Source organism: Nerophis lumbriciformis, linkage group LG14 (genome assembly GCF_033978685.3).
Source record: "Nerophis lumbriciformis linkage group LG14, RoL_Nlum_v2.1, whole genome shotgun sequence".
Classification (NCBI taxonomy): Eukaryota; Metazoa; Chordata; class Actinopteri; order Syngnathiformes; family Syngnathidae; genus Nerophis; species Nerophis lumbriciformis.
In genome coordinates, this window is record NC_084561.2 from 38393019 (window position 1) to 38408823 (window position 15805).

The 15805-nt window shown below is 43.0% G+C and overlaps 1 protein-coding gene across 1 annotated transcript in view; it reads left to right on the plus strand.

The window, feature by feature from the left end:
• The first annotated feature begins 1356 nt into the window (after positions 1–1356).
• LOC133616757 (regulator of G-protein signaling 21-like) overlaps positions 1357–15805 on the plus strand; it is a 15284-nt gene continuing 835 nt past the window's right edge. The window contains exons 1-4 of the mRNA XM_061976346.2: positions 1357–1761; positions 1977–2036; positions 2301–2365; positions 7142–7308. Coding sequence (XP_061832330.1) covers positions 1685–1761; positions 1977–2036; positions 2301–2365; positions 7142–7308 — 369 coding nt within the window. The 5' untranslated portion in view covers positions 1357–1684. The remainder of the gene's footprint in view (positions 1762–1976; positions 2037–2300; positions 2366–7141; positions 7309–15805) is intronic.

The following is a 15805-nucleotide window of genomic DNA, read 5'->3' on the forward strand; positions in this document are numbered from 1 at the left end:
CATCTACGGCTTATAAAGAGTGCAGTGCACAACTGCGCACACAACAAGGAGACGAATCAGAATGCATCATCAGAGAGGGTGTTCAGCATGGCTAGAAAAATAGTGACAGAGAATAGAACAAGGATGGACAATTCAACCCTTAACTCAACAATGAGTAGATGAGTGTTATGTGTGTGTATATGTGTAAATAAATGAACACTGAAATTCAAGTATTTCTCTTATTTATATATATATATATATATATATATATATATATATATATATATAATAAAATAAATGTATATATATGGCTAGAATTCACTGAAAGTCAAGTATTTCTTATATATATATATATATATATATATCATATTACGCCTATACTGGCTCACCTGCACTGGCTTCCTGTGCACTTAAGATGTGACTTTAAGGTTTTACTACTTACGTATAAAATACTACACGGTCTAGCTCCGTCCTATCTTGTCAATTGCATTGTACCATATGTCCCGGCAAGAAATCTGCGTTCAAAGAACTCCGGCTTATTAGTGATTCCCAGAGCCCAAAAAAAGTCTGCGGGCTATAGAGCATTTTCTATTCGGGCTCCAGTACTATGGAATGCCCTCCCGGTAACAATTAGAGATGCTACCTCAGTAGAAGCATTTAAGTCCCATCTTAAAACTCATTTGTATACTCTAGCCTTTAAATAGCCCCCCTGTTAGACCAGTTGATCTGCCGTTTCTTTTCTTCTCTCCTCTGCTCCCCTTTTCCTTGTGGAGGGGGGGGGGGGGGCACAGGTCCGGTGGCCATGGATGAAGTGCTGGCTGTCCAGAGTCGGGACCCGGGGTGGACCGCTCGCCTGTGCATTGGCTGGGAACATCTCTGCGCTGCTGACCCGTCTCCGCTCGGGATGGTGTCCTGCTGGCCCCACTATGGACTGGACTCTTACTATTATGTTGGATCCACTATGGACTGGACTCTCACAATATTATGTCAGACCCACTCGACATCCATTGCTTTCGGTCTCCCCTAGAGGGGGGGGGTTACCCACATATGCGGTCCTCTCCATGGTTTCTCATAGTCATTCACATCGACGTCCCACTGGGGTGAGTTTTTCCTTGCCCTTATGTGGGCTTTGTACCGAGGATGTCGTTGTGGCTTGTGCAGCCCTTTGAGACACTTGTGATTTAGGGCTATATAAATAAACATTGATTGATTGATTGATTGATTGATATATATGAAATACTTGACTTGGTGAATTCTAGCTGTAAATATACTCCTCCCCGCTTAACCATGCCCCCCAACCACGCCCCTCATCCCCCACGCCCCCCCCTCCCGAAATCGGAGGTCTCAAGGTTGGCAAGTATGCTCTAATGCGAAGGTCACAATTTGCTTATCACAGTCCGTCATTTGCGTCTGTGCCGCCGACCAAAAGTAATGTCAACCCGGCCGTGAAATGGAGCAAAGGCATCGGGGTAGAACGCTGCAAAGTGTGACTTCATGTGGTTTTGGAGAGGGGAAACAGGAGGAGGCGGAGGAAAGGGTGCTTCCTCTTCCAGTCCGGGGCTGAGCTGCTGATGCGTCCCAGCAGCCTATAGCAACGGGAGACCTCGGTATAAAAAGGAAGCCGGGTTCAGGGAACCCTCGGAAGTATCTCTCAGCTGCAGCATGACAAGGACCGAGGTCCTGAGAGTGTGGACCTAACAAAACAATGCCCAGCCTAATCATCCAACCAGTCGCACAGCACTTCATCATGGACAGAGATGACAAGAAGAGAAACAAGAACATGTGAGTCAAACTTCTATGTGTTGTCTTCTTAGCGTCAGACATAACAACACGTGGCGGTTACGTTCTAAAAATAATCAAACTCATTAACGTTTTCTATTCTAGGTATGCGTTTAATAACATGCCCCACGTTCTCGGACTGATTCCCTTTGAAGTTAATTTCACTCGAGTCAATCCAGAAGGGATATATGTTCATGATTGTCTTTATCTCTGCACAGCGGAAAAAACTTTATGTGCCGTCTCCAGTGCATGTTCTCACATTCATCCAGCTCTGAGAGGTAAGGAGATTTATTGAGTGTTTTGCATAGATTTTAGTTTCCATTTCCATCTATGGCCGTATGGAAGGGTTCAAATGAACTATGCACTGTGTTTGCTTTGGCAGAGCATGCTCACCCTCATGCCCCACGGTTTGATATTTGTCTCTGGATTTTTAACAACAAGGTCATCCGCTGTTCTTTGAGGAGCCTCAAATGTTTTTTAGTAGTCAAAATACCCAAATATGATTGCAGCTGAGTAACAGTAACGTGTTCTCTCTCTCTCAGCAGGCTAACTTTAGAAGATACCCAACAATGGTCACAGTCTTTGGAAAGGCTTCTCGACTCTAAATGTAGGTTGGCATTCTGACAGAATGAAGTTACCGTATTTTCCGGACCATAGGGCGCACCGGTATTATAAGGCGCACTGCCGATGAATGGTCTTTTTTCGATCTTTTTGTGGTCTACATAACATGTAATGGTGGTTCTTTGGTCAAAATGTTGCATAGATGATGTTTTGCTTTCTGACAGTCTCTTCTGGATGCGTTGTTTTGTGGGCGGTCTTATTTACGTGGCTCGCCTTCGGCAGCGTCTTCTCCCCGTCATCTTTGTCGTAGCGGTGTAGCGTGCAAGGACGGGAGTGGAAGAAGTGTCAAAAGATGGAGCTAACTGTTTTAATGACGTTCAGACTTTACTTCAATCAATAACGGATTAGCATCTCCTCATCAGGGAACAACAACATGGCTGGAAATGTGTCCCGTGAAAAAAACGTCCGACCGGAACTCTAATAACTAAAGTCCCTTGGGTGAATAATGTAGACTCACTACACCGGTTTGTTTTACCGCTTCCATAGCGAGTTTACCAGTGACGTGGGGTGAGGTTGATGGCTGGTGAGGCACTGACTTCATCACAGTCAGATTTACAAACATATGAACCCTAAAGAGAATCTTATTCACCATTTGATTGGCAGCAGTTAACGGGTTATGTTTAAAAGCTCATACCAGCATTCTTCCCTGCTTGGCACTCAGCATCAAGGGTTGGAATTGGGGGTTAAATCACCAAAAATGATTCCCGGGCGCGGCACCGCTGCTGCCCACTGCTCCCCTCACCTCCCAGGGGGTGAACAAGGGGATGGGTCAAATGCAGACGACAAATTTCATTACACCTAGTGTGTGTGTGACAATCATTGGTACTTTAACTTAACTTTAACTTTACACATACAAACTGTAGCACACAAAAAAGCACATTTAATAAAAAAAACGTTAATATGGTCTTACCTTTACTTATAAATGAAGTCTTCACTTCACTTAAACGTTCCACGTGCAAGATTGAATCTATTTAAAAAAGTGTAACCGAGGGTTTATAAATGTCGCCTATACTGTATGAAACTACAAAATAACAAACACGGAGGCTCCAGTTTACACGAGGACCACTTTATTTACCTTCTTTCAAAAACCTCCGCTCCACTCCGTGTCATCACTTCAGCTCTTAGCGCCTTCAAAATAAGAGCTCAAGGCATATACTGTATAACAGCGCATAACAGGAACTTAACATCACAAAGAGGAAAGCCCATGAAAATAGGTTACAAAAGTTATTTAATAAGAAGCCAAAAAGTGCAAAAACAATAATGTTCGTGTTGGAGGAGTTGTGAATTAGATACACCTGCAGTCTGCAGGTGTACCTAATGTTGTGGCCCTGCAGTCATTCACAACTCCTCCAACACGAACATTATTGTTTTTGCACTTTTTGGCTTCTTATGAAATAACTTTTTTAAATAGATTCAATCTTGCACGTGGAAAGTTTAAGTGTGGGCTTTAGTTGATAAAACAATTCTACGGCGGGGGTGCAGGAGGCGGGATTACTGGAGCCTCAGCCAGTGCGTCTTTTGCAGCCGTTTTATGATCGCTCAGCACAAGAAATACTTTACACACATACAGTTGTTGACAAAATACACTGTACATTATATACCTCAGCTAACTAAACTATGGAAATGTATAATATAATTAATATAGCAATACGGTCTCACTGCACAGCAGGCCAGCAGTTAGCCGAGTCCGGAATCCATGTTGAGGCACTGAGTGACGTGCCTCAACTGGCTGCTGTTCACCGCACCGTCTCTTCTCAGTATTTGAACGGCAAATGTGAAAATTCAGCGATTTTGAATAAAAATAATCTAAAACTGGTGAAGTTAAATGGAAAATAACTTTATAGTATAATCACTGGATACATATAACAATTTAATTTTTTTTTTTTCTTTTTACATTTTTTTTCTTTCCATGATGGCAGGTGAGGCCCCGCCTCACCTGCCTCTTGTGACTGCACGTCACTGGAGTGGAAGAAGTGTCAAAAGATGGCGCTAACTGTTTTAATGACGTTCAGACTTTACTTCAATCAATAACGGAGCAGCATCTCCTCATCCGGAAACAACAACAAGGCCGGAAATGTGTCTCGTGTAAAACCGTCCGACCGGAACTCTAATAACTAAAGTTCCTTGGGTGAATAATGTAAACTCACTACACCAGTTTGTTTTAGCGCTTCCATAGCGAGTTTACTGACGGATATAAGTAAGAACTGTACACTACTTTATATTAGAAATGGCAACAGTGCAGGAGGAATTTCCCATAACAAGAAGATAACTATTTTAATGACATTCAGACTTTACTTCAATCAATAACGGAGCAGCATCTCCTCATCCGGAAACAACACCAAGGCGGGAAATGTGTCCCGTGAAAATCCGTCCGACCGGAACTCTAATAACTAAAGTTCCTTGGGTGAATAATGTAAACTCACCATACCAGTTTGTTTTAGCGCTTTCATAGGGAGTTTACTGACAGATATAAGTAAGAACTTTACACTACTTTATATTAGAAATGGCAACAGCGCAGGATGAATGTCCCATAACAAGAAGATAACTATTTTAATGACATTCAGACTTTACTTCAATCAATAACGGATTAGCATCTCCTCATCAGGAAACAACAAGGCTGGAAATGTGTCTCGTGAAAAACCGTCCGACCAGAACTCTAATAACTAAAGTCCCTTAGGTGAATAATGTAAACTCACCACACCGGTTTGTTTTAGCGCTTCCATCGCGAGTTTACTGACGGATATAAGTAAGAACTTTACACTACTTTATATTAGAAATGGCAACAGTGCAGGATGAATGTCCCATAACAAGAAGATAACTATTTTAATGACATTCAGACTTTACTTCAATCAATAACGGAGCAGCATCTACTCATCCGGAAACAACAACAAGGCTGGAAATGTGTCCCGTGGAAAAACCGTCCGACCGGAACTCTAATAACTAAAGTTCCTTGGGTGAATAATGTAGACTCACTACACCGGTTTGTTTTAGTGCTTCCATAGCGACTTTACTGACGTATATAAGTAAGAACTTTACACTACTTTATATTAGAAATGGCAACAGCGGAGGATGAATGTCACATAACAAGAAGATAGAGAAAAATAATAAGTCTATCGACTATTGTCGGCAAAGACTACAAAGGCGGAAGCGCGCAATTTATCAGGATATATGCAGATCCCAAATACACATCAGCAGGTACCAGAAGGTAAGAAAAGTTGCTTTTGCATAATATTGCCAAACAAGATGCCAGATAATATGTCTTACCTTATACACACACCATAATAATACTCGTATGTTTAATGCGCCGACAATCCACCAAGCGGTGCGGCTTCATAGCTTATCAAAGTCGTACTAAAACATTTTGATATATTTTTAAGCGCCGTGTGTAACGTTCTATATTTTCAATGGAACATATACAATGTTGGTGTTGTTTTACTTGAGTCATATTGCCATCATACCTCTTACCACGTATCTCTTATGTTTGACTGCCATCTACTGGTCACACTTATCATTACACCATGTACCAAATAAAATTGCTTCGAAGTCGGTGAGCAAAACCAGAATTATTCCGTACATAAGGTGCACTGTCAAATTTTGAGGGGAAAAAAAGGATTTTAAGTAGTGATGTCCGATAATATCTGACTGCCGATATTATCGGCCTATAAATGCTTTAAAATGTGATATCGGAAATTATCGGTATCGGTTTCAAACAGTAAAATGTATGACTTTTTAAAACGCCGCTGTGTACACGGACGTAGGGAGAAGTACAGAGCGCCAATAAACTTTAAAGGCACGGCCCAGTCACATAATATCTACGGCTTTTCACACACACAAGTGAATGCAAAGCATACTTGGTCAACAGCCATACAGGTCACACTGAGGGTGGCCGTATAAACATCTTTAACACTGCTACAAATATGCGCCACACTGTGGACCCACACCAAACAAGAATGACAAACACATTTCGGGAGAACATCCGCACTGTAACACAACATAAACACAACAGAACAAATACCCAGAAACCCTTGCAGCACTAACTCTTCCGGGACACTACAATATACAACCCCAACTACCCTCTAACCCCCACCCCCACCTCAACCCCGGGAGAGCATGTCCCAAATTCCAAGCTGCTGTTTTGAGGCATGTTAAAAAAAATAATGCACTTTGTGACTTCAATAATAAATATGGCAGTGCCATGTTGGCATTTTTTTCTATAACTTGAGTTGATTTATTTTGGAAAACCTTGTTATTTTGTTTAATGCATCCAGCGGGGCATCACAACAAAATTAGGCATAATAATGTGTTAATTCCAGGACTGTATTTATCGGTATCGGTTGATATCGGAATCGGTAATTAAGAGTTGGACAATATCGGAATATCGGCAAAAAAGCCATTATCGGACATCTCTAGAACAAATACAATGTCGGTGTTGTTTACTTGAGTCATATTGCCGTCATACCTCTTACCACATATCTCGTATGTTTGACTGCCATCTACTGGTCACACTTATTACTACACCATGTACCAAATAAAATTGCTTCGAGGTCGGTGAGCAAAACCAGAATTTTTCCGTACATTAGGTTATTAGGCGCACTGTGAAGTTTTGAGGGAATAAAAGGATTTTAAGTGCGCCTTATAGTCCGGAAAATACGGTAGTAGGAGTAAGCATTTACAGGGTATAGCTGTATGTGTTGGGGGGGTTTGGAACCAAAGAAAATACATCTTAACTAGTCTAATATTGTCTTTTCTTTCTTCACCTTAGATGGTTTGGCGGCGTTTCGCAACTTCCTGAAGTCCGAATACAGCGATGAGAATATTGAGTTCTGGCTCGTCTGCGAGGACTACAAAAAGATCAAGTCTTCGTTCCGGATGTCATCGAAAGCCAAGAAGATTTACGAACAGTTTATCAAAGCCGAATCGCCAAAAGAGGTACGTTGACGAAATCTTGTTAGTACTGGAAACCATTCAAACACTGATTCTGTTGTCATATTGTAAAAATGTACACTTTGGTCCTGAATTCAGAATCTTCAAGCCAAAAATGGCTGAATAAACTCAAATTACAAGGACTTTCCGTAGTATTGGCCACTAATGGAGATCAAACCATTTACAGCGTGCTGTTCAGTATCGTGGCCACTGATTGGCTCAGCCTCAGGAAACATTATCATATTGGATTAAATGAGTGGAGAGGTGACTAAAGGGTCTTATTTACCATACCAACTTTATGTATAAAGACCTTCATGTCTGGAGGGTGGACATCATGTTTAAAAACATATTTAAACCCTTGCGTAATGTTCATATTGTTGTTACTCAGCCAGCGTTTGTGGGTCTGATGGACCCGTTGCATTTTGTGACCTCAAAAATGCCACAAAATACTGAACAGAAGTTTATTGGGATAAGATAAACATCTGTTCAGTATTTTAACATAAAAATGTTTGATTGTGAGGCATTAAAGGGGAACATTATCACAATTTCAGAAGGGTTAAAACCATTAAAAATCAGTTCCATCCATCCATCCATCCATCTTCTTCCGCTTATCCGAGGTCGGGTCGCGGGGGCAGCAGCCTAAGCAGGGAAACCCAGACTTCCCTCTCCCCAGCCACTTCGTCCAGCTCCTCCCGGGGGATCCCAAGGCATTCCCAGGCCAGCCGGGATATATAGTCTTCCCAACGTGTCCTGGGTCTTCCCTGTGGCCTCCTACCGGTTGGACGTGCCTTAAATACCTCCCGAGGGAGGCGTTCGGGTGGCATCCTGACCAGATGCCCGAACCACTTCATCTGGCTCCTCTCGATGTGGAGGAGCAGCGGCTTTACTTTGAGCTCCCCCCGGATGGCAGAGCTTCTCACCCTATCTCTAAGGGAGAGCCCCGCCACCCGGCGGAGGAAACTCATTTCGGCCGCCTGTACCCGTGATCTTGTCCTTTCGGTCATAACCCAAAGCTCATGACCATAGGTGAGGATGGGAACGTAGATCGACCGGTAAATTGAGAGCTTTGCCTTCCGGCTCAGCTCCTTCTTCACCACAACGGATCGATACAGCGTCCGCATTACTGAAGATGCCGCACCGATCCGCCTGTCGATCTCACGATCCACTCTTCCCCCACTCGTGAACAAGACTCCGAGGTACTTGAACTCCTCCACTTGGGGCAGGGTCTCCTCCCCAACCCGGAGATGGCACTCCACCCTTTTCCGGGCGAGAACCATGGACTCGGACTTGGAGGTGCTGATTCTCATCCCAGTCGCTTCACACTCGGCTGCGAACCGATCCAGTGAGAGCTGAAGATCCTGGCCAGATGAAGCCATCAGGACCACAACATCTGCAAAAAGCAGAGACCTAATCCTGCAGCCACCAAACCAGATCCCCTCAACGCCTTGACTGCGCCTAGAAATTCTGTCCATAAAAGTTATGAACAGAATCGGTGACAAAAAACAGCCTTGGCGGAGTCCAACCCTCACTGGAAACGTGTCCGACTTACTGCCGGCAATGCGGACCAAGCTCTGACACTGATCATACAGGGAGCGGACAGCCACAATCAGACAGTCCGATACCCCATACTCTCTGAGCACTCCCCACAGGACCTCCCGAGGGACACGGTCAAATGCCTTCTCCAAGTCCACAAAGCACATGTAGACTGGTTGGGCAAACTCCCATGCACCCTCAAGGACCCTGCCGAGAGTATAGAGCTGGTCCACAGTTCCACGACCAGGACGAAAACCACACTGTTTCTCCTGAATCCGAGGTTCGACTATCCGGCGTAGCCTCCTCTCCAGTACACCTGAATAGACCTTACCGGGAAGGCTGAGGAGTGTGATCCCACGATAGTTGGAACACACCCTCCGGTTCCCCTTCTTAAAGAGAGGAACCACCACCCCGGTCTGCCAATCCAGAGGTACCGCCCCCGATGTCCACGCGATGCTGCAGAGTCTTGTCAACCAAGACAGCCCCACAGCATCCAGAGCCTTAAGGAACTCCGGGCGGATCTCATAAAGTTTTCATCAATTAATATATTCTGTAGACATACCCTCATCCGCTCTCCTTTCCTGAAAGCTGATCTGTCCAGTTTTGGAGTTGATGTCAGCAGGCCAGGGAAGCTAGGGTCGATATTCTTCTCTTGATCATCTTCGGTGGCATAATGGACGGTGTGAGCCAAGACATCCAGGGGGTTTAGCTCGCTCGTCTGCGGGAACAAACTGCCGCCATTGCTTGCCGTGCTACCGAGGTCCTTTGTCCCTGAATTGCTCACACACTCCGGCAGATTCAATGGGGGTCTGGCGGCAGATTTCTTTGACTTTATCGTTGGAAATGCATCTGCTTTGAGTGTCGCAGGATATCTACACATTCTTGCCATCTCTGTCGTAGCATAGCTTTCGTCGGTAAAGTGTGCGGAACAAACGACTGACCATTTTTGTCGACTTTCCCCACACCCTCGTATTTTGAACAAATTCCGTCCAATTTCTTGCCACTTTCGCATCTTTGGGCCACTGGTGCAACTTGAATCCGTCCCTGTTCGTGTTGTTACACCCTCCAACAACACACCGACGAGGCATGATGTCTCCAAGGTACGGAAAACAGTCGCGTTTAATTCGCCAAAATTCACCCATTTAGAGTTCGGAAATCGGTTAAAAATATATATGGTCTTTTTTCTGCAACATCAAGGTATATATTGACGCTTACATAGGTCTGGTGATAATGTTCCCCTTTAAAAGCCACAAAATGCAACGGGTACCATCAGACCCACAAACGCTGGCTGAGTAACAACAATATGAACATTGCATGGAATATTCCTCTGCCATCCCACAGGGATTCTTCTTTTGTGTTTTTGCACCTGCGGTTCCCACACAAGGTTGCGACATTGTTTGTCAACACTGTCTGCTCTCATTTTCTCGCACATTTGACCCTCTGATGTTCTGTGTACCTACTAGAGATGCGCGGTTTGCGGACACAACCGCGGAGTCCGCGGATTATCCGCGGGTCGGGCGGTTGAAATAAAAAAAAATTAGATTTTATCCGCGGGTCGGGTCGGGTGGTTGAAATAAAAAAAAAAATTGATTTTAAATAGATTCAGGCGGGTGGCAGTTAAACCAATTGGGAAATATATATACATAGTTAAATGTTGTTACCCACATACGAAAAACGAGCAGGCACCTGCAGCATATGCCACAACAGAAGAAGAAAAAAAAAAGAGATGGCAACGTCGGCAGCAAACGTGGTACGCGACAAACTAAAAAAGGGAATACTAAAGACCAGGGGAAAAAAAGGCCAGAAAAGTTCAGCGTGGACTCGTTTTTATGAGGTTGTAAATCAGGATGATAGTAATGCTGGCTACGTGATTTGCAAGAGCTGCGACGCTGTTTATGTCTACGACAGTCACAAAACCGGGACATCTAACATGGTGCATCACATTTGTGCAAAACCCCGAATCTCCACAAACACCCTGAGCATGAGCAGTTTCGTCCGCCGTGATCCCAGAAGAGTGCCACAGGATGTTAAAACAAGATGGAACGCAGCTGCCTGCAGCAGTTTGAGTGGCGCGAGCGCGCTTGGAGGTGCGCTCAGCGCGGCTCCCAGATGATTGCGCACTGGTGTGCGTCTGGGCCGTGACAGCGTGGCACGCATTGAATGTCTCTGCTGAATTGGATCAGTCTCCTTTCTTTAACAGGCAAAAGCTTTATAACTTCACTAATGCCTTGCATCGTCTATATTAGATATATAACAACGGGCGGGTGCGGTTTTGATTAAATGTTAGTTCGGGTGGATGCGGATGGTTGACGACTTTTGTGATGCGGTTGCGGTTGAAATAATTGCCTATCCGCGCATCTCTAGTACCTACACTCTGTCCTCCTCCTGTCTAGGCCTGCTCTGTGTGTGTGTGTGTGTGTGTGTGTGTGTGTGTGTGTGTGTGTGTGTGTGTGTGTGTGTGTGTGTGTGTGTGTGTGTGTGTGTGTGTGTGTGTGGTACACAGAACATCAATTTCCACACTTCTATTAGCCCCGGGTCCAGTGGACCCGGACATCTTATATGTAATAGAAATGTGTAGGGTGGGGTGTATGGTGTGTGGTCATTAAATATGTATTCTGATATATGTTCATCACAGAAAATGAGCCAAAGTCAGTGAGTCTCAGTTTGAAACATTAATTAATTGTATCATTTTTTCTTTTAATAAAAAAATGAAAACGGGTCCCACAGACCCGAACACCACACAAGGGTTACATGGTTTTTTATGCCCGAGCATAAATATTTGATTTATAATATTTATTAATTAACAATTCACCGAAATTAATGTATCATAGCCATGACTGGAACTAATCAACAGCGATAAACGAGGGACGACTGTATGTACTGCACAATAGTACAACTGTTGGTGTGAATGAGCATTGAAGTTGCAGCGGTACCGAGGCATACAGTCGGAAGGGGATTCGTTGGGGTTTACCTGACACATGAAACGTGATGAATTGGGGGTGGGAGGGGGGGGGGGACTGTCCACTTTAGCTACCAGATGGCAGTAGAGTGTTGAATATCTTAAAATATGGCAATTCTAGCTTTGACCATTGTGTCAGTTGCTACGTAGAGTGGCAATTTCCATTATTTTCAACAGACTGCATTGCAAAATGATTAACTCCCCCCACTCCCCCACTTCCTCTCACGCGAGATATTACCCAAGAATTGGGCCAAATGAATCCCTTCCCTACTGTACGAGTGTCCCAGCTCACAATGTTTTGGGATACGAACTGTTTGCTCATTGTTAAGTAAGTAAACTGTATTTATAAAGCAACAATTCAATTTAAAACAACAGGGGCAACATCATAAAAAGGATACAAAGTGGATTAAGAATGATAGTTAAAAGGTGCATTAACTAAAAGCTTTACTGAGAAGTTTTCAAATGTTTCTTAAAAGTTTCAACGCAGTCAAGATGGGAGCTATAGCCCGGGATGCCAGGTCTCCACGGGTTTTGAAACGAGTTTTCGGGATCCTTTTCAACCACTGTGCCGATACAGTTTGGTGTGCCGTGGGAGATTATCTAATTTCACCTATTTGGGTTAAAAATATTTTTTGCAAACCAGTAATTATAGTCTGCAAATGATGTGTTGTTGTTGAGTGTCGGTGCTGTCTAGAGCTCGGCACAGTAACCGTGTAATACTCTTCCATATCAGTAGGTGGCAGCCGGTAGCTAATTGCTTTGTAGATGTCGGAAACAGCGGGAGGCAGTGTGCAGGTAAAAAGGTATCTAATGTTTACACCAAAAATTAACAAAAGGTGAGTGCCCCTAAGAAAAGGCATTGAAGCTTAGGGAAGGCTATGCAGAACGAAACTAAAACTGAACTGGCTTCAAAGTAAACAAAAACAGAATGCTGGACGACAGCAAAGACTTACTGTGGAGCAAAGACGGGCGTACACAATGTACATCCGAACATGACATGACAATCAACAATGTCCCCACAAAGAAGGATAAAAACAACTGAAACATTCTTGATTGCTAAAACAAAGTAGATGCGGGAAATATCGCTCAAAGGAGGACACGAAACTGCTACAGGAAAATACCAAAAAAAGAGAAAAAGCCACCAAAATAGGAGCGCAAGATAAGAACTAAAACACTACACACAGGAAAACAGCAAAAAAACTCCAAATAAGTCAGGGTGTGATGAGACAGATGGTGACAGTACACCTACTTTGAGACAAGAGCTATAGTCATGCATGCTTGGTTATGGTTTAAAGTCATATCCAACAATTGCGAGAACGACTTTTTACTGTCAACTGAGTTCGTTTTTTAATGATTTCTGCTGGTGGTGTGCCTCCGCATTTTTTCAACGCAAAAAATGTGCCTTGGCTCAAAAAAGGTTGAAAAACACTGCTTTAGAAGACCCTGTCCTGAAGACCGTAGGCCGAGTCCTGAAAAGTAGGGGCGTAGCAAGTCAGTTATGCTTTAGGTTGCGAGCAAAGAATTTGGCTCGAGAGCTTTCCCACCGATCGTTGGCATGGTGAATGTCAGAGTGAATCCCGTAAGATCTGACCGAAACACCTGGTATCACTTGTTAGCGTGATCCTCCAGCTAGCAGGGATGTATCGATTACCGTGATAATGATAACCCAGTTAGTATTACATTTTCAAATTTTCATTATCGTGCACTTTGAAAAACTCATGGTGACACTGCTCATTTCCTGGAGAAGCAAGCTAATATACGGGTTATACTTGTTTAGCGCTTTTCTACCTTCAAGGTACTCAAAAGCGCTTTGACACAATTTCCACATTCACCCATTCACACACTGATGGCAAGAGCTGCCATGCAAGGCCCTAACCATGATCAGGAGCAAGGGTGAAGTGTCTTGCTCAAGGACACGACAGTTGGTAGAAGGTGTGGATCGAACCAGGATCCCTCAGGTTGCTGGCACGGCCACTCTCCCAACCGTGCCACGCCATCCCCTAATGTCTCTTGTATTCATGTTAGCATTTAAGCTAGCTCGCTAATTGCCGGCTAGTTTAAATGTCAACATGAGTTCAAGACAGATTAGCGTCTATCCCCATTTCTGTCATGTCTGTATTATCATGTTTTGTTTTAAGTCATGTTTTGTTTAGTTTCTGTCTTTTCACTCCCTTGTCTGGTCACCATAGCAACCATTAGTTTTCACCTGTCACGTCACGCACCTGTTTCACGTTTTGTGTCACGCACCTGCTTTCACTAATCATGTCCATAGTATTTAAGTTCATTCATTTTCTGTTGTTCGTCCTGACGACCTCAACACATTTATGCTCTGTTCATGCCTGATACTTCTTTTCATGTCAATTCCTCAAGCCAAGTAAGTTTTTGTTCCATATTTATAGTCTTTTTGGTTTCATAGTTTGTTCTCCGCCATTGTGCGTGTTTTTTGTTTGTACTTTTTTTGCTATAGTCTTTTGGTTTCATAGTTTATTCTCCGCCACTGTGCGCGCTTTCATTTATTCCTTTTTTTGATAATAATAAATCATGTACCTTCATTCCAACTTTCCGTTGCATCCTGGAAAAGCACACACCCCGGACCAAGTCATGACAATTTCATTATTAAGAAACATTTTAAAACCTTTACAAATAAAGGCGGAAGAAGATAAACATATTCAAACACTCACAAAAATATATCTCTAAAGAAGTCAGATTTATATTCAATGTTTATTATGCCAAAGAACGATATTTTGTCCCTGTTTATTCAGTTATTAATTTTCTAAACAAAATTTGGTTAAAGGATTTCAAACTTTTACAGCGCATTGAACAACACTGCGATATTAATGATAACTGTGGTTATTTTGGTGAAAATAACCGGGATTTGAAATGTTCTTATTGTGACTAGCTAGACTATTTAGTTTTTCCAACCATGGGAAACGGAGAAAGTGACAGAAAGTGCTGAGACGAAGAAGCGGATGACAAACAGAATTTATCGATAATGCCAACTCACAAGGTTATTTCGAGACGGCTTATTCACGAAAATACGGAAAAGCTGCTGATGGTGTGTTTGGAGATACGGGAGAAAGTTCGGTGTTCAAGGTAAAGGCTGTACATTATTAATACTTTACTCAATAAAACTTCTGTAGTTGTTTGTAATACAGTATAATAATACTCCTTATCTTGATGTTTGTTTTTGTTTTTTAATAAAACGGTAAAATGTTGAGGGGACTTAGAACAAAATAATGACATTTCAATTCGTTTTAATGAGGAACATTACATTCCAGGACCATTGAAACTAGAGATGTCCGATAAGATCGGACTGCCGATGTTACCGGCCGTTAAATGCTTTAAGATGTGATATCGGAAATTATCGTTATCGGTTTCAAAAAGTAAAATGTGTGACTTTATAAAACGCCGCTGTGTACACGGACGTAGGGAGAAGTACAGAGTGCCAATAAACCTTAAAGGCACTGCCTTTGTGTGCCGGTCCAATCACATAATATCTACTAGGGCTGCGAATCTTTGGGTGTCCCACGATTCGATTCAATATCGATTCTTGGGGTCACGATTCGATAATAAATCTTTTTTTTTTTTCGATTCAACGCGATTCTCGATTCAAAAACGAAATTTTCCCAATTCAAAAGGATTCTCTATTCATTCAATACATAGGATTTCAGCAGGATCTACCCCAGTCTGCTGACATGCAAGCAGAGTATTATCGGCCGATAAACGCTTTAAAATGTGATATCGGAAATTATCGGTATCGGTTTCAAAAAGTGTTTGTCAGGTTCAAACACTGATGACATCTATTAAACAAGACAAGAAGCAAGGAATCAAACAGAGACAGAATTCAATTTGGACTCAATTGAGGAGAGACGCCGGGACACTGTACTCTTGTACAATATCCGGCACGCTCTGGCGAAAGATTGTACAACTCCTCCTTTATTAGACTTTTTTTTCTGACCACATGACCACAGCTGCTTCTAGAAGGGAAGGGGGTCGTAAACAGCGTTGCCT